Raw genomic sequence first — 26,767 nt, forward strand, 5'->3', positions numbered from 1 at the left:
CCCTCCGATCCCACAGGCTCTACCCTGACAGGGCAGCTCCTAAACCACTTGCAGTCACGACTCTGGCCTTGGCATTCTGCAGCAGGCAAGCTGTTCGCAGTTCACTTGGAGGGCCCAGGGTGATGGACATGGCTGGCTGGATTGGGGAGAAGAGCTCAAGATGGGATGGGAACAGTGGAACATCACAAAGTCTTGAAAACAAGGGAGTGGAGAGGGCCTGTGGGGACCTGGCGAAGAGCACAGGTTCTGGGACCATCATGGTCCTCATTTGGCTCTGCCACTTAACAGCTGTGTGACCTTAGGACGAGGTTCTTACTAGCCTTGTGACTCAGTGTCCTCAGCTATAAACAGAGATAACAGTAGCACCTATACCTACGGGGTGGTTGAGAAGATTAAATGAGACAATCCAAATAAAGTATCTGGCTCAGAAGAGTTAGATTTGAGAATAATAATGATATGTACTATCTTGGAACAATATCAATAAGTATCCTTAACTAGAAAAAAACCAACTTGCAAAACAACATATATAGCTGTGCTGTCCAACATAGTGCCATGAGCCACACGTGCCCTTTTAATTTTAAATCCACTTCAATTAGATAAAATTGAAAATTCAGTTCTTTAGTGACAGTAACCACATTTTAATTACCCAGTAGCCACATGTGGCTTGTGGCTACTGTATTGAACAGCACAAATCTAGGACATTTTCGTTATCACTGAAAGTTCTAATAACACTGAGTAGTGTGAGCCCATTTTTGTAACTAAAAAAAACTGTGTGCACCTGCAAAAGCATGCAAAAATATCTGAGAGGGGACCATGCCCCTGCTCCCAAAGCATTTGATAATACGGTAATGTGATAACAAAGGCAGTGGAAGGCTTAGCTCCCTGAGCAGAGAGCAGCATGCAGCAGAGCTGCCACCCACACGTCCCAACCCTCAGAAGGAGGTGGCAGGAGGGGCTCCCACGAGCAGGGGTGCCGGCCCCCGTGAGCGCTGGGGAGGGGCAGACGCTATTTGCTGCAAACATCTGCAAGCAGCCTCATTTGTTGCAACACCCCAGGGGTGGGATGGAGGCGCTTGGGGAGGGTCAGGAAGGGGTGCAGAGCTTACACCAGGACCCCACCGGAGGCAGAGGGGGGGCTGGCGGGCTCGGGGCAGAGGGAGGGAAGGTCGGCACCTGCGCAGAAGCAGCCCTGGGAGTCGAGGCCCTTCTCGGTGGGGATGGCCACCAGGTACTGCAGCAGGAAGCCGTTCTCCCTTGTGGCGAACTTCAGGACCTCCTGACAGTTTTCATCCAGACTCCCTCCCAGTGTCACTGCCTCCTCGGCAGTCTCCAAGTAGGATGCCAGGACCTTGCGCACCAGATCGCGCCACAGTGCGGCCTCCTCAGCACTGCTGGCCTGCAGCTTTAGGATGGCCTTGGCCGTGATGATCTTGAAGAAGGACGGGCCCCCGAGGCTCGTGTCTGGCAGGATATCCCGGATGGTCTCAACTCCATGGCTATCACTTAACATCTTCTCATTGTTTCTCACCCGGAAGCATTTCAGAGATTCCAAGGACAGGGAAAAAATGTAGGGCGTCCAGGTCCTGTCCGAGTACAGGTATAGGAGGGATTCTTTAATAGCGTCTGGCTCTGGAATTTGGGTAGAGGACCAATCGAACTGTGTGCCCTGGAGGGTTTTGGGCTCTGTGAGCAGGTCTGAGTTTGGGGAAAGGCCACCCTGGGGGGCCTCTGGGGGGTCACCGGGCTGCTCTGGGTACTGGATGTTCACCCATTCGTCATCCTGCTGGGGCCGGCACTTCTGCAGGGCCTCCCGCACCCGGTCCAGCCAGTCCTCGGCCTCATCCTGGGAGGAGGCACGCAGGGTCAGCTTCTTGCCGGAAAAGACCAGCTCGAAGCGGCCGTCGCTGTGGGCTGGCGCCACAGACTCGCAGCGCAGCAGGGAGCAGTTCTCGACACAGGTGCGCTCCTCGCCGCTCAGGTAGAGCCGGAACTCCAGTGGGGACAGCTCGCAGAAGAGTTCCTTCCAGATGCCCATCGCCCCCCGTCGCTCCACCGTGCCCAGCTTCATGAGACCCCGGAACGGGTTGGACAGCCCTGGAGGCAGAAAGAGGCACATTACACAACGGGCCTGACCCTTCACCACTCAAGGAAACCTCTGGAGCCTAAGGTCCTATACTGGATGCGGACAAAGTGACTGCTACCAGAACACAGGCCAGCCACGGGGCTGCATGGGAACATTCTTTGAGTGCCTCCACCACATCGTCTCCCTCGGCTATTGACCTTGGTTCTAAATTTCACTGAGAAAATAAAAGCACTCAAAAGATTACCTCCACATGCCCCTTGCTACATCTCCCCCACTTTCAGCCTCTGTACTCACACTTTGCTTCCTCCCGTCACCGGGGGTGACCTGGCTGTGCTCCTGTCTGAGGCCGACCTCTCCATTTGTGCAGGGCCCCCTCTCCACCTACTCGCAAACAAGGATTTTCTCCCTCCCTTCCGTGTCCCCATCTTCTCACTTCTCTCCTGGACCATTCCCATCTGTGCACGCGCACACACGTGCAGCTATTTCCCCGTCTTTAAAAATACCTCTCTGACTCCGCTGGCATCTCTAATCGCCACCCTGTTTATCTGTCTCCTTTACCGAAAACCCCCTAAGGCGGTGCTAGACCCATCTCTAGTTCCCCGGCTCCCATTCCTTCCTGAGCCTGCTCCGATCAGGCTTTTGTTCCCTCGTTCCACTAAAACTGCCATCAGGAACGCTACCAGGTCCTCCCTGTGGCCAAATCCTCAAACCCTTTGTAGGTGATCTCACCTACTCTCAGGGCTTTATGCCAACAACTCCCCAGTTTTTATCTCCAGGCTGGACCCTGACCTTGAACAGATTCAGATCTCCATCTGCTCCGTGTATGTCTAACAAGCTTCTCAAAGTTAATGCACCCCGAAATGATTTCCTGTTTCTCCCACTCCAAACCCGCTTCTCTCCTAATGTTCATCTCACAACATGGCCAACTTTATCCTTCCAGTTGCTTGAGCAAAAACCTTGAACGTATCCTTGATTTTCATTCTTTTACATTCCACATCAAACACATCAGCAAATCCTGCTGGTGTATCCAGAATCTTCCACTTTTCGCCACCTCTACCACCATCTCATGGGCTTAGTCCACCGTCATCCCTGGCCTGGGTTATGGCAATAGCCTCCTAACTGGTCTCTCTCTCCCTGCAGTCCTTCAACATATAAGGCAGGATGACGGCCCCATTTAAAATACACCACATCGTGTCCCTCTGCCCAAAACCCGGCAATGGCTGCTATTTCCCTCAGAGCAAAAGCCAGCATCCTTTCCGTGGCCCGCAGGACACCCTTCGCTCTGACCTCATCTCTAACCACCTCCTTGCCACTCCCTCTTCCAGCTACGCTGGTCTCCAGTTTCCTGGGCACATCACGTATGTTCCCGTCGCAGGGTCTCCGTGCCTGAACCACAGAGATCGCCTCCTGCCTTCCCCCTTCTCTTCTTTCACGTCTCTGCAAGTGTCACCTGATTTGTGGGGCTCCCTTGGCCAACCTGTATGAAACAGTACACTGCCCACATTGGCACTCCCCGATTTATTGTTTTCCACAGCAATTATGATCACCTGCCTGTACTACACATTTGCTTGTTAATTTTCTTATTTCCTGTCCATCTCACAATAGAATATAAGTCTCATGAAGATAGGGACTTTGTTTCCTGGTGTGTCCCTAGCACCTAGAACAGTGCCTGGCACATCATGGATGCTCAATAAATAGCCGCTGAACGAGTGAGTGAGTGGGTGCCTATGTACCACACACTGCTCGATGCTCTCTGCTCCCCAGGGGTCTCCCACCAAGAGATCCAAAGGGCACATAATTCCCTCTCTCCCAGCCTGGTTCAGCCTTGGCAATTTCAAACCGTTGTAGAGGGGTCTCCCTACCCCTTAGGAAAATTGATGGCCCGGGCACAAAGCACACCTTCTCTGGCAATGGTTACGGCCACCACATGGGCTGACAGGAAAACCTAAAAGAAGCCAGCATGGAGACCAGGGCCCTATCCATTTTCCCTAAGCTAGGGCCCCGGAATCCTCTGCTGGGTAACTGCGAACAGAAAATTGGAGAAAAGAGACAGACTCCAGGGCACATTTTTCTGTTTGTTTGAAATAAGAAGGTGATTTATGAGGGTTACAGAAAAATTAGGTTATGGTTATTTAACGCTTTCTGGAATTTCACAAGGTATGGAGATTAAGCTGGCCTCACTATAAACAGCACATGGACAATGCTAAACAAATAGCTGATGTGATAAAGCCCCCAGAGTTGTTGAATAAACCATTTAAGATAAAGGCCTTGGGAAGGAGCACTTGAAACTCCTGGACCTTCCATAGGCAGGGTTTGCTCTGGACTACAGATCGAACCAAGAATCTGTATAATAAGATTTATAGGGAAGTTTCAGTGAAAATATTTTCCATTTCAATATATGAACAGCATCTTTGTACTCTGTAGGCAATTTTAAGCATTACTTTATTAAGATTATATGAAAAAAATATAGTATTTTTTTTCTGAAATGTATTCCTGAATTACTCAGCAAGGGTGCTCCTTATTCCGTTTTGGGATGAGGATTTTCTTGTGAGGAGACACCACCCAGATGGTAATGGAAAAGAGGACTTCAGAACTGCTTGCAGACAGGCAGCGCCCCTGCAATGAGGCCACCCCGGAACTCAGTTGTCACTCACCCATCTGCCTGCGGTGCACCACTCTGAAGTTCTTATGCTCCAGTGCCACAGGCGCCTTGCTCGTCCTGCTTTCTGGAGAAGGCACACAAGCTTTGTCTAAGGCTCCCATGGAGGAGCTTTTCCTGGGTCCTTGAGAAAAGTGCCTGAGAAGACCAGGTCTCGACTCTGGAGTTGCTGTGGAAGGGGCCGCGGAGCGGAGTGCAGGACTTTCTGTGGGTTGTTCCTGGGGCGGGCGGTAGAAGTCATCTTCTGAGATCCAACTCTTGCTTTTCTATGGGGAAAGAAGTAAAGACATAGGCTGTTTTCAAAGTTTTCTAAAAACATCTTCATTGAGACGTGATTTACATACTATAAAATCAACCTATAAAGTATACAATTCAATAGTTGTAGCATATTCACGGGGTTGTGCAACCATCACCAAGATCTAAGTTTAGAACATTTTCATTACTCTGTAAAGAAGTCCCCTCTCCCCCAACTGATATCCATGAGCAATCACTTCCTATCTCCCCTCAACCCCTCCCCTCCAGTTCTAGGCAACCAATAATCTACTTTCTGTTTCCATAGATTTGCCCACTTTGGACATTTTGTCTGAATAGAACCTTATGACATGTGGTCTTTTGTAACTGACTTCCTTCCCTTAGCATAATGCATTCAAGGTTTATCCAAATTGTAGCATATATTAGGACTTCATTCCTTTTTATTACCAAATAATATTCCAATGTACGGATGTACCACATTTTGGCAATTATGAATAACGCTGCTATGAACATTCACATACAAGTTTTTGTGTGAGCTTCTGTTTTCTATTCTCTTGGATATACACCCCGGAGTGGAGCTGACAGGTTATACGGTCACCAGGTTTAAAGTTCTGAGGAACTTCCCAAACTGTTTTCCTAAGTGGCTGCACCATTTTACATTCTTATCAGGCATGTATGAGGGTTCCAATTTTTCCACATCCTCTCCAACATTTGTTGTTATTATTATTTTTTATTATAGCTATCCTAATAGGTGTGAAGTACAATCTTGTGGTTTTGATTTGTATTTCCCTAATGTCTAATGACACTGAGCATCTTCTCATATGCTTATTGGTCATTTGTATTTCTTCTTTAGAGAAACGTCTATCCAAATCTGTTGCCCTTTTTAAAACTGGTTTTTCTTTTTGTTTTTGTGTTTTATTATGGGTTAAGTTGTATCTCTCCAAAAAGATATATTGAAACCCTAACCCCAAGTACCTCAGAATGTGACCTTATTTGGAAATAGAGTTGTTATAAATGTAACTAGTTAGATGAGGTCACTTAGGGTAGGGTAGGCCCTTCATCTAGTGTGACTGGTGTTCTTATAAAAGTAGAAGAGACAGACACACAGAGAATGCCAAGTGAAGACAGAGATACAGAGGGAGAAGGCCATGTGGTGACAGGGGGAGGGTTTGGAGTGATGAGTCTACAAGCTGAGGAGTGCCAAGGATGGCTGGCAACACCAGAAGCTAAGAGAAAGGTGTAGAACAGATTCGTCCTTGAAACTCCAGCAGGAATCAACCCTGCCAACATCTGGCTTTTGGACTTCCAGTTTCCAGAACTAGCAGAGAATATATTTCTGTTGTTTCACATCATCTAGTTTATGATACTTTGTTACAGAAGCCCTAGGAAACAAATATAAATTATAAGTGTTCTTTATATATTGTGGATACTAGGCCATTATCAGATACGTGATTTGCAAATAGTTTCTCCAGGGTTGTCTTTTCACTTTCTTGATGGTGCCCTTTAAGGCACAAAATTTAAAATTTTTGATGACATCCAATTCATCTATTTTTTCTTTTATCTCTGCTTTTGTATCTAGGAAACCACTGCCTGAGCCAAGGTACAAAGATTTACTCCGGTGCTTTCTGCTGAGGGCTTTATTGTTTCAGCTCTTACATTTAGGTCTATGACCTATTTTGAGTTAATGTTTGTGTATGGCGTGAAGAAGGGGTCTACTTTTATTCTTTTCTAAGTGGAGGCTAGTTGTCCCAGCACCATTTGTCTAAGAGATGTAGAGTTTCTTGGCCTGGCTTGTAGGGTTGGAGATAAGGGAGGCATAGGTGAGCAGGACCCAGAGTCTTCACTGGCTGCCTCTGCCTCTGCTCCCCACTTAGGAGCAGGGTCCTGAGGCCCCAGGCAGCCAGCCCTGTGCCTTCCCTTCTGTGGCTGTCTCTCCGAGTCTGAAGCTGTTCACCGGCTGGGGGAAGTAGGGTGGGTCAGGGATCTGGGGGCTTGTGGGAATGGTTTCCAGCTCCTTTACTATTTCAAGTGCTCCCTGCCTTTCTGTGCTTAAGTGTGGAAGAACAGAGGTAAGGAAGATGGCTGGGCCGCCCTGCGTGGCTGTCTACACAGAGGAAATGAATCACGCAAGGGGTGGGACCAAGCGCAGCTGTTATGTTAAGTGCCACTAACCTCACCCTGATGTTGCTATTTCCAACCGCTAAATCAAGACTGCCATCCCTGCTACCCTAGGCGGGGAAGGGGAGCAGGGCCGAGGCTGCTGCAGAAGGATTGGTTTTGACAGTTTAATCCATTCAGATGCTATAAGACTCTGTCCGCCGAGTGGGAGTTCTGAGTCAGGAGCTTGGGAGCCTCATAGAGCTGGGCCTCCGGGGCTTTCTCCAAAAACCCCCAGACTTGGTAGGTGCTTCCTTCTGCCAATGACAGGACAATGTGTCAAACAGGGTGGCTACTGGGGACCATTTACCACATAGGATTCTGAACAAAGCCTGCCTAGGTCACTGAGACCCAGGGTAACTCCCTGAGGAAAGTGGGCAGGGATAAGTGCCTGGCTGTCTAGGCAGCTCATGGAGCTTGGCACATACACCTGGGAAATCCTGTGACCTCTCAGCTCCTGCTAATGGCCCCAGTGAGAGAGACCGCTAACCCTTAAGACTCAGCTCAGGGGTCATCCACCACCCTCTCCTAAAAGCTCTCCTTACTCCTCCCCAGCCTACCCCCTCCTACTTCCAGGCTCCCATGGCCTTCTGTGCTTACCTCTGTCCTAGCACCTACAAAGCTTTCTGGACGGTCATTTTTCTTTGTGCCTGGCACAGAGTTATAAAGAATGAGGGAATAGACCTTGACTTTCCAAACATCTTTAACAGAAAATAACAAAAGTGGGCAAGGGAACTGGAAGGAAAGAGACAAATATGAATTCTGAGATGACGTATGCTCACTGGTGAGGGCACCTCTGTGAGGGGACCGTGAGGAAGTGGTCAGACATGCTCCAGTGACCAAGGTCATACTCCAGGGGAAAAAGTCTTTTGTTCTCTTAAGCAGTGGAGAAGAGCATGGCAAAGCTGGGTCCTTGAGCTTCTGCACACTGGCCTGGACTGAGCTCTGGGACCACGTCCCACACCACGACCCCCAGTGATAAAGCAGAGAAGCACACTTCATACAACAGCTAAACCCAAAGGAGGAGTCTGGCTGAGGAGTGAGATACCAGGTCCCTGGACTGCTTTCAAAAAAGCACTTTTTGTCCAGTGTATCCTCATTATGTCAGGCAAAGGAACTGCCTTTACCCCCTACCTGGAGGAGGAGGCCACGTGCAATGAGAGGGCAGTACAGAAGGGCAGTGATTAGGGCCACATTTTGGGGTTAAGACTGTCTTTTCTGTGCTAAGCTGAGACACCAACTCACACCTCTCCAGATCTCACAAATACAGTCGTCCTAGCGAGCTCCCGCACCCCCGCAACTTCCCTTCCCAGCACTTCTCACAGTGCAATTCTGATGTCTAATCTAGTGTCAGTCCCCAAAGAGCAGGGTCCTCATCTGTCCTGTTCCATCACTGTACCAAGCATCGTGCTTGGCCCATAGCAGGAGCTTTGTAATGAATAAATTAAAAAAAAAAAATTAAAGAAAGACTGAATGGCTCTTGACAGTGAACCTTCTTCCCAAAGCGTCAAATAAAGAGCAGGGACTAAGTGATGGAATCACGGAAAGATGAAAACCGTACAGGCACAGCCCCGCCCTGTCCAAAGGAGGCTCGCCAGGCCAGTGTGAGCGGGCGCGTCGCACAGTGCTGCCCAGCAACTACCTACTGCGTGAAGGGATGAAGGGACCCATGGCTCCCCCAGGGAGATGGACTCCGGAAGTGGGTGTTCAGGGTGCTCATGCTAGACTCAGCAGCAGGTGCTTCGAGTCCATGTTACCCAAGCAACTTTCCAGCAACCAGAATCCCCTGGGGCCTGCGCGGGGTCTGCCCTGGTCAACCAGCCTGCCTATCCTCTGCACTTGATGGTGCCCTTCTCAGTGTAAACGTACAGGCTGGCATTTCGAGAGTCTGCAGAGAGTTCAAGAACTCTTAATTGATACCTACTCTCTCCCAAGCATACTGCTTGGAGCTGACAGACAATACAGAAGTAAATAGACATGGTCTTTCACATTATGGAGCAAACAGTCTAGTTGGGAAGATAGAAAATAAATAAGCAAACGAATTAAGAGATAATATAATTTCATACAGTGATGACTCTTACAGACAAGGCGAAGAAGGTAAATGGGAAAGAGAGTCACTGGGGATGATGCTTGGGGGGCAGGGCGGTCAGGGAAGGCTGAGATGACAGTGAGAAAGAGGAGCTGGGAGAGGTCCGGGCAGGGGGAACAGAAAGTGAAAACGCCTGGGACTGGAAGGAGACTACTTCATCTGGAGCTGCAAGGAGGCCGGAGGGTCCAAACTTGGTGAACGGAGGAAGAGCTTAGCTAACGAGCTGAGCTGCCCTGTCACATCAGCTATGGGACCCTGGCAAGACAGGATGTCTGAGTCAGCAAAGCAGAAGCCAGACCCTAGACAGTAGTGAACTCAATATGGGCAATGCCACTCTGTGGAGCCATGATGGGGCACACAGACACTACTCCTAGGGGACACCCCTCTATCCCCTGCTCAAGCTGGGGGCTGTAGAGCCTTTCTTCTTCAACCTTCAGCATGTGTTGGCAACTTCTTCATCCCAACCTTCAGGGTCCTGTAACATTCTGAGCCCTGAAGACATCTTCGGGATAGTAAAACTGGAGAACCTGATCTTCAAAAAAGCTGTTTTAAAAGGGTGTGTGTGCGCCTCTTCTAGTCTACTTCATGGCCCTGGTCCCAGCCTGAGTTATAGGATCCGGACACTCTAGGCCAGAGGAGAAAAGCACATGGATGGAGTTGAAAAAGTAAGACCGTATCTCAACATGAGCTCCAGACCGCAGCTGGGGAAATCTCCAGGCTTTATGTGTCCATGTGCACACGTGCATAACAGCTCCTACCTCTGGTTTCCATGGCACAAGGACAAGTGTGAAAGGGTCAAGAGCTTGGGTTCACAGCTTCGATACTGCTGCAGCAGGCTGACAGTTCTCAAGCCTCACTACCCACGGCTCTCTCCAGGACATTCCCACGCCTGGCTTCCCTTGGTTATCAACATGGTGGACTGTTATTCTGGAATAGTGCCGTCCAACAGAAATATACTGTGAGCCACACAGGTCATTTTAAATGTTCTAGTAGTCGCATTTTAAAAAAATGTAAAAAGGTGAAATTCACGTGAATATAATCACGTGAATATATGCATGTGATTAACCCGATAGATCAAAATATTTTCATATGTAATCAACAAATCATTAATGAAAAATTTTATTCTTTTTTTCCATACTAAGTCTTCAAAATCCAGTGTTTGTTTTCCACAGCTTATCTCAGTTTGGTCTGGCTTCATTTTAGTGCTCAACAGCCACATGTGGCTAGTGGCTGCCAAATTGGATAGCACAGTTCTAAATCTGGTTCATGTTGCAAATGAGCACTTTTGAAGCCCAGTGTTATGTAACGATATTAATTTAATAATAACAAGTACTGAAGAGGAAGTGAGGTTCAGCAAGGTAAAGCATCTCGCCCAAGCTTCGAGACCTTAAGCTGCTAAGTGGCAGTGGTTAAGAGCAGAGACTCTGGTCAGATGAGAATTATCTTCTCTCAGGGTTGATGTGAAGGTGACAAGAGGTACCCATGAGAAGTGATCAGCGCAGTGCCTGGCTCATATCTGCTACTCACACACCAAGAGACACTAGCTCTGTTATCACGGCGCTATTAGCACTAACACCAGGTAGGGAGAGGGTGGTAACAGAGAGAAGGCAGAGGCCACTCTGAGACAGTCCCCCAAGTGCTCCCCCGCCGAACAGCCTGCACCACTCACCAGACTGGTGGGCGAGGAAACCACGAGGCTCAGTACAGCGCTGTCATCCACCGAAGGCTTCAGCGGGCCGACTGCTCTGGTCGTGTCTCTCACAGGACTGGAAAGGTGCTGGTCTGAAGTGCTCCCTGAAGGGACGGCTTGGGCACAGCCCAGATGCTGCAAGCCCAGGGTGCCAGCTACCTGGGAAAGCGGCTCCTGCTCCTGGCCACCATCCTGAGTCCCGAAGGATGCTTGGGCGGGGAGGGGCTCTGCAGGCACCTCGAAGTGCAGGTGTGTGCTGGTGTCGAGGCAGAGGCCGTGGAAGGAGAGTGAGGCCTGTGGTGTGGGGATCTCCGCTTCTCGGCTCAGTCCGTTGGTTGGCACAGTGTTTACCTGGGCTTTGCTGAATTCCGACAACACCCTAGAAGTTTTTAAACAAAGAAACCTGTGAGACAGGTTGTCAGCTAGGATGCCCAAGGCTACTGGGGTGGTGGGGGGAATGGAAAACTGCTGTTCTGTGGTTTAAGAAACAAAGTGAAACGAGACCCTCTTCATCATCCACAGCCCTCCTCCTCTGATGGGGTCGGCAGGTGAGTTGTGGAGCCCAGAATCTTGGGTGAAAAAGCTCGCAAAGCAGAGAAAAAGGACTTGATGTGAATGGAAACTGACCGCCTCTACCTTTCGAACAGACTAACTGTGGGCTTGGAGCGTTTGCTCGGCCAGACAGTTGTGTGGCCAATCATTTCTCCAAGCTGACTGCAGCAGAGCCTCGGTGAAGAGCGTCTCAGAGCTGGGCTCCCCGACAGCACAGCAGCCGAGGCACCAAGACTCCACTCCCTGGGACATGGACTTGGCTGAAGTGAGGGCCCACTTTGTCCCCGGAACAGTAACTGGGCAGCAGGGTTGAGAGAGGTGCCAGAGCTGGTCTACCTCAGAGCTGGACTGAGTGTGGAGTCAGAGAAGGCGCCCATTCCCAGAAATTGCTGCTGGAGACCAGTGTACACAGGTGTGCGAGTGTGTGTACAAGCATGCACGGGGTGTACACCTGCTCACTACTCCCAGTAGGACCAGCTCTTCCAAGTGGTGTTTCTGGGGCCACAGGGAGCCAGTGTTACTGCCTTTGTGTACATACACACACATATACACATGCGCATGTGTGCAAAAAACCTACTTTTGGGCCTTCTGGAATGTGCTCTGGCTAGTGACTGCTCTGCCCTCCTTTTCCTGAGGCTTCTGAGAATCCAAGTTCCATTTCTGAAGTGAACCTATTTGCTGTCCCCTCCTCTTATGAATCCAGTTGAGTCCGTCATGGATGAACACAGGTTCAGATGACAATAAAGCTGTCTGGAGCCCTAGAGATTGCACACATCTGCTCTAAAGGCTTAGACTGGGTCTAGAAGACACATCAAACGCCCTTTAATGTGGGTTTACACAAACTAGGACCTTAGAACTCAAGTTTTAACCTGATTGTATCCTGGCTCAACTCTACCCTTATCTATACCATCGTAACCCTAAACAACATTTCAAGACATTCTAATCAAGAACTGGTGATCAACCCATACATTTATGGGCAACTGATTTTCAACATGGGCGCCAAGACATTACAATAGGGAAAACATTGTCTTTTCAACAAATGGTGCTGAGATAAGTAAATAGTTCAATGTAGAAGAATGAAGTTGGACCCCTAACTCACATTGTATTAAAAAATGAACTCAAAATGGATCAAAGACCTGAAGGTAAGAGCTAAAATTATAAAACTCTTAGAAGGAAACAGGTGTAAATCTTCGGATCTTTGAATCAGGCAATGGTTTCTTAGATATGATATCTAATGCATAAGCAACAATAAAAAAATAAATCAACTGGGCTTCATCAAAATTAGAAAGTGAAAAGACAACTCATAGAATAGGAAAAATATTTGCATATCTTAGATGCAAATATTATCATATATCTGATAAGGGTCTAGTATCCAGAATATATATTGCTTTTACAATTCAATAATAAAAAGACAAATAACCCAATTAAAAAACAGGCAAAGGATATTAATAGATATTACTCCAATGAAGATATGTAGTCAGTAAGTACACAAAAAGATGCTCGATATCATTAGAAAGTAGTGAAGTACAAATCAAAATCACGAAATACACTAGAAAGGCTATCATAAAAAAAAAGAAAGACAGAATAACAAGTGTTGGCAAATATGTGGAGAAATCAGAACCCTCATCTACTACTGGTGGAGCTGTAAAACGGTATAGCCTCTGTGGAAAATGGTTTAGTAATTCCTCGAAAAGTTAAACATAAAGTTTCCATGTAACTGAGGAATTCTACTCATGGGTATATACCCAAGAGAATTAAAAATATATGTTTACACAAAAACTTGACCTGAATGTTCTTAGCAATGTTATTCATAACAGCCAAAAGGTGGAAAACAACTCAACTGATAAATAGAAAACTGTGGTATATCCATACAATGAGACATTATTCAGCCATGATACATGCTATGATATGGGTAAGTCTTGACAACATACTATATGAAAGAAGCCAGTCACAAGGGGCCACATACTCTATGATTCCATTGATATGAAATGTCCAAAACAGGTAAACCCATAGCTAGTGGGTAAGGGGTTTCCTTACAGGGTGATGAAAGTGTCCTTGAATTAGTAGTGATGTTACACAACCTTGTGACTACACTACGAACTATTGAATTGTACACTTAAAAACAGTGAATTTTATGGTATGTAAATCATATCTCAATACACAAAAAAGTAACCTATCAGAGATAGGTGCAAATGTGTTTGTGGAATAGTTATGGGGGAGGCAGGTGGGTGCTGGTTCTTGCTCTATGGCCTCATCTAAAAACAGACTGAAAAAAATCTAGGAGTGAAACCTGAAGGAAGCAGGCAACGATGAGTTCTGGAAACAAAGGGCTAATTTCCATAGGCAAAGAAGGAAGGGACATTTGCTAACCAGTTGTATGTGTCCAAACCACTGTAACAGAATGCGGCCACCTCCTAAAATGAACTAGGGAGACAGATTTTGACAAATGTCTCCTGCAAGGTCCCAGCCCCTCATGGGCTCCTGGGAAGCGGTGAAGTGGGTGATTAAAAGCAGGGCTCCAGAATCCTTCTTGCCTTGGTTAGCACATTGCTGAGTGCCTCACAACAGACACCTAGAGTTCACAGATTTAATTCCCTTATCTATAAAACAGGCATGGTAACAGCACCCACTTTTATGATGGTGACAAAGATTAAATGAGATAATATAGGTAAAATGCTTAATAGAGAGTCTTGGACAAGTTAAGGACTCAATAAATGTTAACCTCAATTTGTGATCGTAGCTGTTTTTATTATCGTTGATAAGACTGCTTAGCCTCCATGAATACAAATATAAAAATCTAAGGAAAGGAGCAGAATTATGGAAATACTCACTAGCATTACCAAAATGGTTATCAATTCTAAATGAATCCTAACCTATAAGAAAGATTTTAATGACAGAGCAGACTGGATGTTAGAGCAAACTTAATGCCTAAAGAAATACCACCAAACAGCAAGAAGCTTATGCGAGAAGTCAGAGCTTCCACCAAGTCAAAACCAAGGTCAAAGTGAAATCAAGTTCACGGAGCTTCACCAGAATCGGTTCTGGTTTTCAGCACCCGATAAGAAGAGAGCCCAGTATATAAAGTGGAAAAAGTGCTAGAGATGAGATTTTGAAGGAAAAGCAAAAGAAAAAAATTTCAAAAATTTTGGAGGAAATGCAACGTAAAAATGAAACAGTGAAACTGCTACAGTCCTTCCACCTCTGTCTGGCTCGGAGCAGTGTTTTTCAAAAACCTTCTGTTCAAAAATTTAAAAATTTTGTGCTTTCATTTAGAAAACAATATGAAAAAGTACATGTAATACACACACACACACACACACACACACACACGCATGTGTTAAATAAATAGAAAGCTTGGCCTGGAGAGTCTGGATGGTCACCTTATAGAAAATCCCTGCCACGTGATTCCGAGCCTCTGGTTTTCCTCATCATGTGGACTCTCATGTTGGTGCTATGTGGTAATATTTGGCAGTCCAAGGCCACTAATAAATGCACAAAAGTGGGCTGCAACACGCTAAGAATCATTTCCCCCGGGGGAAGGCCTCATAACGACATCTGACAAATATTAGTAACCAGGTTTCGCAGCGGTGTTTACGGAGACAAGTTGTAGAAAAACTGGTGCCACAGGAACTCTGCAGTAAATGACAGTAACACCACCTATTGGGCACTCACCGTGTCAGGCACTGCTCCAAGCATTTTACCCCCCTTAACTCATTTAATCTTCCAGGCACTCCTTTGAAGCATTCTCATCCCATTTTACAGATGTGGATCGCAAGGTCGAAAAGATTTGAGTAACTTGCCCAAGGTCAAAAAGCTGGTTAATGGAAGACTCAGGCAGTCTGGCTCCTGAGTCCATTCTTACTCACGCAACTGTACCTATGCTTCTTGGTGAAAATTATAATTCAGACCCAACGAACATAAAAGAAGCTACTCAGAGCAGTTAATCCTCTCTTCACAAGGCAAACTACAATCTGGTTGCAGTGAAATCTCATTTTGAATATTGTGTGTTTTGTACTTTGTTTCATTTATAGATGTTTTTGTTTTATAGTTGTAGAGTTAGAAGCACAAAGTATTTATGCCTCATTTTAAGTTACAAACATTTAAGTAATATAATAAAAGTAACTCAAGTGAACTCTTAAGTGCTGGTGAGAAGCTTTATCCTTAACACATACACTCCAAGAAATGCTGGTCTCTGTGGATGCTCGAAGAAGGAAGGTGCTGGATGTGTGTTTGTGCATCTGTGTGTTTAGTGTGCTGGTTCCCCATCTCACTGTGCACTGTCCACTGTCTGTACATCCCAACTCTCTTCTCTTGAGTTTTGCGTAATATCCAGGACAACGCTTCCCATACATGGTGGAGCGTCTCTGGTTCAATGACCTTAAGCTGGAATTTTCCAATCACAAGACTCATGAAAGATAAAGGCAAGACATGTGACAGAGAGGAGGCTGGCTGGTCTGTGGGAGGAGGGAGAGACAAAGACTAGGACATGAGAACGAGTGTAAGTCACGCCATAGGCCCAGCCACACTGGGGTGGGAACTGCTTCTTTCTTTTAGGTGTTCTATCTAAATCCTTCCGTCTGACATTTGAAAATTCTATCTAATGTGCTCAGAAGCCATTTCTGGGGGCTATCAGGCATTTGAGAGTATGTGATTCACTAAGAGGCATCTGATTTGATCTTCAAACAGCCCTCGTCTTTAAAAAGATTCTCCATTTTAAAGATGAAAAAAACGGAACCTTAGAAAGAGTCAGCAATTTACCTGATGTTACTGCAGGGTTCCGAGCCCCTGGGCCATGGACCAGCACTGGTCCGTGGCCTGTTAGAAATCAATAGGCACAGTAGGAGGTAAGCAGCAGGCAAGCCAGAGAAGCTTCATCTGTATTTGCAGCCACTCCACAGTGCCTAGCATCACCGCCTCATCTCCACCTCACATCATCAGGCATTAGATTCTCACAGGAGCACCGGTCCCTGGTGCCAGAAAGGCTGGAGACCACTGTGTTACTGAACTGGTAAGTGGTAGAACGGGGCTTAAAACCAGATCTGCTCCAAGCTGGTCCATAACACCATCTAAGCCTGTGCTATTCCCATGCCAGGCAGGAACCCTGTAAAGACCTCAGCCGAAGGTGGGAGGTGGCAGGCAACAGCAAGAAGGCCCTAAATACAGGCTGAAGGAACACGGGTCCAACTGAATGGAGTGCTGAATAAAAGGTTACCATTTTTAACCTATTAGATGAGCAAACACCAAAAGTTTGATAATACCTTCTTTTGACAAAGCTGAGAAGCCTCAAGTACATTCCTGATGAAGTCTAAATAGGCAATATCTGTGAAAATTACAAGTTCATTTATTCTTTGGCTCAGCAATTTTGCTTCTGGGAATTTACTGTACAGAGATAATTGCACAGAACTAAAAGAGCACATACATGGGTTATTTAAAACACTGAACTCTCATGTCCATTAAGTATGGGCCTTATTAAATGAACTAAGGTTTGTTCATACAGTGGAAAACTATACCATAGGAAAAAAATGAAGATGCTCTGATATGAAAAATCTCTTCTAAAACAAGGTGTAGAATAGTGTATTTCTATCAGCTTTGGTGGAAAGAGGTGGAAGAATAAGAAATAAGAAATATAAAAAATCTGTATGTTCATATTTGTTAATGCTTTTAGAAATACCGGAAGAATATGTAAGAAATTAATAATTATGTGGTTATGGGGTTAGGAAAGACTTTTCACTGTATATATGTTAGAATCTTTAAACAATAAAAATAGATTATCTGTTCAAAAATTAATGATGAAAGGCCCAAATCGAGAAGGCTCTGCGCGGGCTCCCTTCTCCAGTCCAGTTCGGAGCTCCCTGCACTCCCCTTCCACACACGTGCTTGGCCCCATTTGTCTACCACCTCCTCCACACATCATTCAGGTTTTGTGTCCTCCAGGAGGTCTTCTGTGAGGTCACAGGAGATCTCCTTACACATCCTGCTTCACCATATTTTTTGGAAGGTGTAAATATAGCTTTGAACTATTAGTTTCTTCCTATCTAGATGATGATATTTTACACTGAGTGTTGGAGAGATTAAATAAGGTCACTCAGGACAGAGCTGGAGCTTGAACCAGCTGAGCCCTGTCTAAATCCATTCTCCTGGCTGCCCCCACTTTGCTTCCGGTTACAGCTCCCAGCAACTCCAGTCCCTGAGGAAGAGAGTCAGTGTTCCCTTTCTTTCTTTATGCCCTAAGAGTTCAGTGCTCAGTGACAGGTGATCACATGGTATAGGAAGGATGGGAAGGAAGGTGGGAAAGAGGAAGAGAAGGAAGAGGAAGGAAGAAGAGAGGGGGGCAGGGGTGGAGCGGGGGTACTCACTCCTGCAGAGATGGGTCTGAATCATCGGCATTTGCCATCCCCAGGTCTGAATCGTAGGACATGGGCTCCTCAGAATGGTCGGGACTCTTGGAGCCATTCTCCTGGAGCAGGCAGCTATCCGAGTTTAGGCTGCAGGACAGCTGGGACGAACTGGCCGTGTCCAGGCTGAGGGTGGAGGCGGTGAGCTGCCTGTTCCGTCGGATCTTATGGCCCGAGTGCTGAACTTCGATGTCCTCCGAGCCTGAGGAATGGGAAATGGAGTCCAGAGACTCCTTCCGCTGTAGTTCTGTCCCAGAGGTAGTGAGGGGGTCGAGCTCAGAGAGCGGGCAAAGCCCAGAGAGGGCCAGTGGGGTAAGTGTCCACTCGTTTAAGATGGCAGACTTATAGGAGAGTTCGAAGGACAGGGATGTGAGTCCCTGCAGGAAGCTGAGGAGGAACTCGCCCTCCTCGGGGTCTCGGAGCAGGGCGGTGGGCTGGTAGTACTCGCGCAGTCGGGCCTGCTCCTGCAGGAGCAGCTTCAGGTAGCACTCCATCAGGCCATCGTTGAGGGCCAGCCGCAGCCAGGCCCGGCAGCGGCCCACGTCCGTGCTGACAAAGATCAGGTGCTCCAGTTCTGAGATGATGTGTCTGGGAACGGGAAGAACAGACTTGTTTTAAGAGATGACTTCAAATCTCTGAGATGTGGTTCTATCCACTGGTTGGCTAGAGACAATGATGATTGCAAAGAGATATAGGCATGAAAAATTCTTGGATAATAGTGTTCTAAGGGGAATTGGGAAATGTTAAGCTATAACCCCCAACTTTTTGAGGTTGGTGTCATAAAGGATAATTGCCATTTTCCACACAACTACCCTTTGGGTTCCTTATATCATCTGCTTGTATCCAGGACACATCTGCTGTGCCCTTAAGTGCAAGGCTCCTGGAGCCGTGAAGGCACAGGATAAAGACGTGGTCCCTGCCCTCCATCCAGGTGACCGCCTTTCGATAGCACACCTGTTGTTAGTAGAGCTGGGGTGGGGGCGTGGCAATCTTTTCTGGGTTGGAATAAGAAAAATGCCATAGAGAGGGCAGTATTTGAGCTGGGCCTTGTGGGATTTCAACAAGCAAAGATGGAAGGAGAACTTTCTAGGAAAAAGGGACTGAGAAAAAAGGCATAAAGGGTAGAAAAGCAATAGATTTGTAAAAGGAGTGGGGAGTATTCTGATTACAACATGGAGTGGGTGATTCGGTTGCAAAGCCAGGTAATGCAGGGTCTTGAGTATCAAACTGGTGAGGCCAAGTGGAGCAATGGTCCCCACACCTGGCTGTACCTCAGAATCACCAGGGCAACTGGTCAGGATACAGGTTCTGGGGCCTCGACTGAGTGAACCAGACTCCAAGCTAGCATTTGGGAGCTTGTGGCTACAGGTTTTTGCACAGGAAAGTGGCTTGACCCCAGCTACACACACTTTAGGGTGGGTTGCTCTGGATAAGATCAGAACCCAGGTGTGCCCAACTCAGTTCCTGACTGCCTCAGTCTGGTGCCAATGCCCGCCTCTGCCTCGCATGGCCCACCGTGCATGTCTCCTACATGGGGGTGCAGACCATGCTCTGCAGGACTCAGTGATTGGCTCTGGTAAGCTTAAGCTCAGTAAATGTTAAGAATGAATGAGATAAGGGGAACAATTAGAAAGCTACTGTCACCCAGGAGTGAGGCAAGAACCTGAGACACAGCAATGGCAGTAGGCATGGAAAGGAAGAGACTCACAGGGCACCTTCGGGCTGAAGGTGGCATTTAATAGCCCTTGGAGGCACAGTGCCAGCTACTTGCTCCAAAGCCTAGGTGGTTAGGAGCAGGGCCACAAAGACAAGTGTCTCAGGGTGAATATTCAAATGCTCTACCTGGATTCCATTCTTTTCTCAAAAAACCCATACCTTGTTATGAGTATAATACTTAGCACACAGATGTTCAAACATTCTAAGGCAAGGTCAGCAAACTTCTTCTGTAAAGGGCTGGACAGTACAGATTTTAGGCTCTGCAGGCCACACAACCTCTGCTGCAACCACCTACCTAGCTCTGCCAGGGTGTGGTAAAAATGACAGCGCCTGCTAAAGGTGGTCAGCCTGGGGCCTCGGAGCAGCCCCAGGCTGTTACCTGACGGCTGAGGCGCGCTGAGGAGGCTTGGCCTGACAATAACCCCGACCTCAGCCATCTGTATTCTAGAACACAGAGTGCCTCTGATTGCTTTCCCGAACAGCTGGAGAAGAACTCAGCGTCCCACACTCTGGAGCTCGTCCCCAAAGCAAAACCTCCCCAGCCGGTCTCACTTGTGGGTGACAGCTTTCAGGAGGGGCCAGAAGACAGGCTGAGGCAGAGGCTTCTGGTGGGCACTCTTCTTCCTTTTCCCTCCGGCCTCGGCTCGGATGTGCTTGGCGTGTAGGCCATGGATAAACACGGCCTCCAGGGCACTGCACATGGTGTTGGCATCTCCATCTTCACTGGTGACCGCCGTGTCCAAGGACACATACTGCTTCTGCAGCGCCTTTACGGATCCCACTAGCTTCTTCTTGATGACCTAGGAAGGGACAACCATAACACAGGCCTTCAGAAGATCCTACGGTGGCCCTGGGCATGTAACTGCCTGTTGCCAAACATGTGCACAGCCACACACGCACACACCTGTGTGTATCTATATACGCCTTCCGCAAAACTAGCACACGCTAATTATAGAAAGTAAAGATAAAGCACAGAGAAGAAAAGGAAAATCACACACGCCATCTAAAGATACTGTTATTATTTTTGTGCAAAGATATCTGTGTATCTTTTGTTTTTTTGTGCTGAACTTCTATGAACTGATAGCCATGTAAATCTTATGTTTAAATACTGGCTTCATCAGAGTTAACAGTGATGGGACTTGGGTAAAACCCATCTAGGAGATGGAGCTTTCCACTTTAGTTATGGGACCAAGATTTTGCAGAGCATCAAGAAGCTGACAGGCAAAAAGTGCTGCTTTAGAACAATAAAAAGATCAAGAAAACGGGAGCACGGTCTACATTCAGAAAGACCTGGCAGCCAGGTTCTGTCCCAGCTCTGTCAGCTACCAGCTGATCACCTGAGACGTTCCACTTAACCACTCTAAGCCTCGATTTCCTCGCCTGTTAAATGGAAATGGTACTTCCTGGTTTACAGCACATGGGGGCCGCCTCTTTGAGGGCAGGACTAGGTTTTTATTTAACCTACACTCGGCATGTATAAGTACTCAATAAATGTTTGTTAAATAAATTACAAAACATACATTAACTCTTTGAGAAATATAAAGACAGTTCTATCATAATATGTCAAAATAATCTGAGTGTTTGAAGAAAAACTGGAAGGGATCGCAGAAAAACTGGTTTAAATCATTAAGCGATAAGATTTTAAATAAATATCTTGCTGTTTTGTTTTTATTTTAGCCCAGACGGTTAATGTTCTTTGAAAAGTTAAATGTTCCTTTTTTATAACAGCTTTAAGGAGACATAATTTACATGGCACAAAATTCACTCATATAAGCAGTTCAATGGTTTTTCATATATTCACAGAATTGTGCAACCATGACCACTATCTAATTTTAGAACATTTTCATTGCCCTCAAAAGAAACCTATTAGCAGTCACTTCCTATACCCTTTCCCCTAAACCTTAGCCACCACTAATCTACTTTCCATTTTTATGAATTTGCCAATTCTGGACAATTCATAAAAATGGAATTATACAACATGCAGCCTCTGTGTCTGGCTTCTTCCACCTCAGCATGTCCTCCAGGTTCATCCATGTGATGGCAGACATCAGTACTTCATTCTTTTTTATGCCAAATAATATTTCATTGCATGGATATGCTCCATCTCATTTATTTATTCATTGATTAGTAGACATTTGGGCTGTTTCGCTTTTTGGCTATGATGCTGCTATAAACATTCATGCACAAGTTTTTGTATAGATACACGCTTTCAGTTCTCTTTGGTATATACCTAGGAGTGGAAGTGCTGAGTCATATGTAACCCCGCGTTTAACTTTTTGAGGAACTATCAAACTGTTTTCCCAGTGGCTGCATCATTTTACATTCCCACCAGCAATGTGCGAGGGCTCCAATCTCTCCACAACCCCACCAGCAATGTTCTCTGCCGTTCTGATCACAGCCATCCTAGTGGCTGTGAAGAACTATCTCCTTATTGTTTTGATTTGCATTTACCGAATGTCTAGTGACATTCATGTACTTACTGGTCATTTTTTATCTTCTGTGATGAAATGCTTAGTCTTCAGGTAACCTATATTAAATCACTGTTTTCTATAAATTCTCATTTTATCACCAATAAGATGATCTGGAAAGGGCAGGTTCTCAAAGCCTGCATCTCCTATAACTTTTTCCTCTCTTTATGGACCATGCCCATCCATTTTAGAGTGAGAAAAACCAATGGAACGGCTGTCCTGTGTACCCCTTCCCCACCCTCGACCCTCCCTTGTCACGTACCGGGATGGCAGCCCGGGGGTCTAGTCCATTCTCCACCACAGAGAGCATTTCCACTCGTGCAGCAGCAGAATCACATGACACCTGCAGAGACAGATGGTGGCCAGATGAGCAAGGTCCCAACTCAGTGACTCCAGCCAGTCTCTCGCAACCCCTCCACCCTGCCCCCCGGCAGGCAGCAGGATGTCCAGCTGTTTTACTCAAACTGCAACTGAAAGGCCTTTGGATACAAAAGTGAAAACTGAGAGTGGATTTTCACAAAGGAAATAAGGAAGAAAAAAAGTCTCAGGGCCTGGCTCTTGGGAGGTGACCGAGCCCTGTGCGCCAGGGGTGGGTCCGCCCCAAGGAGTGGGTGGAAAGAACTCTACTCCACACCAAACAAGGCATGAAGAGCAGGGAATGAAAAGCTGATCATTTAGATACAGAGCTGAGGGTGCAAGGAGATGCTGCAGCTGAAGATGCCAAGGACAACCAGGGACCGGGAAGCAGGCCGCACAAGTCCCGTTCAGGGCCCCGGCCAAGCAACTGCTCCCCCTGCCTCTGTCTCAGTCCAGTGTCTGCCAGCTCCGTGGTGAAAAGTACGACTGGACAGTTTCAAATGGGGGGCTCTCCTGCTGCACATCTTCTACATAGCTTGGGTTGAGAGGGTCTAGCTTTTCAGTAGAACGGGGACATGTCTAACAGGGGACAACATGGGTTCTAATCTCAATTTTGTCATTAACTAGCTAGGCACACTGGGGCACTGCATCGGACTGCTGAAATGGAGATTACGACCCTGGAAAACACCCAGCACGAGGCCCGATATGTACCAAGGACAACGGCACCTATCATCTCAGTGGATGTGGCACACCTAAATCTACATGCAAAGAATGCCACTGTCTCAGTGAATGTGAACAAGTGGCTGAAGTCAGTGCACAGATAAATCCCTCAGGGATGCTGGTTTCCTGAGTGTGTGTGTTGGGGTGTGGGGGCTGAGGGCGAGGGGGCTGCTGGCTGGCCTTGCCCCGCCCAGCAACTGGGACAGACCAGGACCAGCAGGCGCATTCACATCTAAACAAATCTCTAGTGACCACACAGCTGAGCATGAGGGGACACCAAAAATCAAAGGTTATTGCTATCTCTGCTCTCAAAAACTCATGGCCCAAAGAAGCTGGTAAAGCCGAGGCATGCTAAATGGGTTTTGCACCCTTTACATATATTGCCTCGTTCCATTTCTCATAACTGCTTAGGCGTGTGCTTTTATTACCTCTACCTGACAGATAAGAAATAGAAGCTGACCAAGGTCAAGGAACTTCCCAAGATCCCAGGGCTGAAATGGCTGACTCCCCCTGACCGGCCGCCAGGGTGGTACCAACCTCAGCTCAAGGGAAACCCTAGGCTCCTGAGTGAGTGTAATCACCGCCCTCCTGGAAGAGGCGGGTGTGAGCTAGGGCTGAAGGGTCGGGGAAAGAAGGTGGGGGGTGGGGGGTTGGGGGGGAAGGAGACAGCAGGGGACAGGGGAGGGCTTGTCAGCTGGGGGCCCTGATGGAAGGTACTCTGATTTCAATCCCTGGCCTCTGGCGTTCGCACGGGACAAACCGGACCCAGGGCCAAGCACCCTAAGTAAGGACATGCAGAGGGAGGTAGGTGTGCATGGAGGATGGTCCTGCAGAGCCAGCTCTAGTCAGGGTGTGACACACCCGCAGGGGAGAACACTGGGCCCTGCCTGCAGCCCTGTCTGGCTGCTTCATCTTTCCACCACATTCTCGCTTCCACCTCCCCGGAACCCTCAGGGCCCCCTCTGGAGACCAGCTCCACCTTCTGGCCACCAGGGCAACAGGGCAAGGGGCCTGTGCTTCTGTTCCTCCTGAACGTGTCCTGGAGGCTGGGTTCCTTCAAGGCTACCTTGCGCAGCCCAGCAGGCCAAGTCCAGGTACTCTGGCCCCAAGACCCTGAATACTCAGCCCTTTCAGCAATTCCAGTGGCCTAAGGCCTTCCCTCAAGCCTGCCCTCCTAGACAGAGCCTCGAGCTCCAAATCTGCCCTTGCCTCCGTTAGCCACAAGGTCAGGCCCTTATGGGCTTAGACCTCAACAATCTGAATAATATCCTGGGCCCATTAAGGCCTCGTTAACTAAGTAACTGAAAATAATATTCACTGGAGTAGGGAGGCTTAGCAGTAAGTGGATGCTCCAGCCAAGTAATGGCCTACTCAAAAACCAAAGTAAACTGATGCTGAGAGGTCAGAGTAGGGTCACATAAGAGACAAGAAACTGTCACCTAAAACAAAGGGTCAGATAAGCCACAGAATGACAGCAGCATAGAGGGATTCAGAAGGAGAATAGCCACTGGACGATTCAAAAAACAGGACTGAGACTTTGGGGTGTGGGCTACAATTTAGGGCACACCTTTCTTCGTAGGAAGACAAAGCACCCTACCCATGGCGTGTGTTCCATAACCCCTCAAGGCAGTAGGAAACCAGCTCGGAGACAGGAAAGTGACTGTCTAAACCGAGAATGAGCTGGTGGAACCAGAACGGGACTTTGGGTCTCCTGACTGCTTAGTCAGTGCTGCATCATTCTCTCGGGTGGCCCAGACCCTCTATCTACCATCCCATGGGATTGGTTTCACTTCCTGTCCTCAGAACACTCTTCACTGACACCAAGAACCAAACCAAAGAGAGATGTGGCTTCAGGGAGACCGAGACTGAAGAGAGTAAGGAGAGAACTTGGGCCGTCCTAGCAGAGGGCTCTTCAAAGAGCAGAGGTGGGGTTTAGCAGAAAAAGTGGCTTCTTCTGTCTGCCCTTCAGGGAACTCCAAACCCTGCTAAGTCTGCTTTTCCCCAGAAGTACCGACATACCCTCTCCAAACTTCTCTGAGCTCAGTCTCTGATCTCATTTAATTCTTACAACAATCCTGGGAGAGAAGGATGATTATCTCCGTTATACAGAGAAGACCAAGGCTCAGTACAAACAGGCCCCAGCTAAGGGACAGAATTCTCTGGTTTCCTCACTCCAAGTCCTGTACCTCTTGCCAGCCCAAACTACCTCAGGTTTTTGGTTCAGAGAGTTTCAGGTAAACTTATTACTTATAGATTCTTAAGAGGCACTCAGAAACTCCATCTTAGCGAATAAGGTTTAAAATTAACAAGAAACGATCTTGCCGATTAGATCTGTAGCCCCAACCAGTGGAGGCTAAGTCCTTTCCACAGTACTCAAGTTTCAGAGCTGTCCTCTCCTAAATGTTCTGACCCACAGGAAGAAAGTATTCTGGCTGTTTTTCTTCATTACACTACCGAGCCCTCTATATGTCCAATTTCACTTGTTCCGGAGACCAAGGAAGAAAAAAAGAGAAAAATGGCTTATATGAGACTTACATTAAAAGAAGAAATGGATGACCTGGCTTCAATGCTTTCGAAACACTCCAGCCATCAGTAAACAGCAACGTCTTCTCCTCAGAGACTTCTCAGCCATTCCCAACAGGCTCCTCTCTATGGCCTAAATCCAATCCTGTACCTGGCTGTTCAGAACAACAGCCTGGTGTCTAAGCCATCCAGCTGCTGTACCAATTGGTAAGTCATAGTTTTCAGCTGGAAAGAATGACAAAGTTAGCAATTGGAAAAGAATGACAAAGTTATCTTCTGATTCAGAAAGTCAGCTGATCTTTCAGCCATGTGAGTGATAAATGAGTAAACAGCACCTCCTTCTACCTGAAGAATACTGTGATCATGGGGTGTGCTGGGGGGAACTATGCCTTTGAAGCAATTGAATGCCAGCTAGAGGTTGAGAAACTTCTAGCTTGTGACTCCCAGACCAAGAGCAAATGGCTGAGGCAGGAAATGTGAAGTCAGTTAACACTGGGTATCTTTTTTCCTTCCTCTTTCCTTCCATCGAATAACACCCATCTTCCCCATATTCTTGTCCTATATCCCTTAGGAATGAATGAAACTCACTCACTCCAAATAAATAAAAACAGGTACTTTGCCCGACTCGTTGACCATTGCATTTCTATTGTCTACAACAGTGCATGGAACATAATGGTGCTCAAAAAATAACTGCTGAATGGAACTGATGGATAAAATAAAAATAAGGCTCAGGGCAGTTTTCTCCATTTCATAGACTGTGGAAAGGTGAATTATACAACTCCTTCGAGGAGGAGCCATTATGAAACTCCTTCCATTAAACCAAGCTGCCAACAAGCTGAAAACTATTCAGATTATGTATATACATAATAATGGGGAGATCCCAAAGGTGGAAGGGCATTCAATTTTCAAAGGAACAAGACTATAAATGGAAAGCAAAGACAACTGTACTGTTTGGGACCCTTTACTGTCAAATGACTGACCCTCTGAAACCAGGTCATCAGAACTTTAAGAAAATGTGCAACCCAAAACCCAGATTATAAATGCTGAGCATAGGGCCTGTCTCAGGAATATCTCTCTGCCTCAGCTACTCTGAGATAACTCAGCTC

At 47.1% G+C, this 26,767-nt stretch overlaps 1 protein-coding gene across 2 annotated transcripts in view; it reads right to left on the reverse strand.

The window, feature by feature from the left end:
* The window catches only part of PLEKHM1 (pleckstrin homology and RUN domain containing M1), a 41,573-nt gene that overhangs the window by 13,149 nt on the left and 1,657 nt on the right, over positions 1–26,767 (reverse strand). Inside the window, exons 2-8 of one of the 2 annotated variants that reach the window (XM_036222477.1) lie at positions 25,674–25,886; positions 22,324–22,404; positions 20,146–20,393; positions 17,839–18,465; positions 10,910–11,309; positions 4,738–5,008; positions 1,174–2,094 (exon numbers count right to left, since the gene is read on the reverse strand). In XM_036222477.1, coding sequence (XP_036078370.1) covers positions 1,174–2,094; positions 4,738–5,008; positions 10,910–11,309; positions 17,839–18,465; positions 20,146–20,393; positions 22,324–22,371 — 2,515 coding nt within the window. In that variant the 5' untranslated portion in view covers positions 22,372–22,404; positions 25,674–25,886. The remainder of the gene's footprint in view (positions 1–1,173; positions 2,095–4,737; positions 5,009–10,909; positions 11,310–17,838; positions 18,466–20,145; positions 20,394–22,323; positions 22,405–25,673; positions 25,887–26,767) is intronic. The other variant, XM_016139808.2, reaches the window with a different exon arrangement.

This window comes from Rousettus aegyptiacus, unplaced genomic scaffold (assembly GCF_014176215.1).
Source record: "Rousettus aegyptiacus isolate mRouAeg1 unplaced genomic scaffold, mRouAeg1.p scaffold_m13_p_6, whole genome shotgun sequence".
Taxonomy (NCBI): domain Eukaryota; kingdom Metazoa; phylum Chordata; class Mammalia; order Chiroptera; family Pteropodidae; genus Rousettus; species Rousettus aegyptiacus.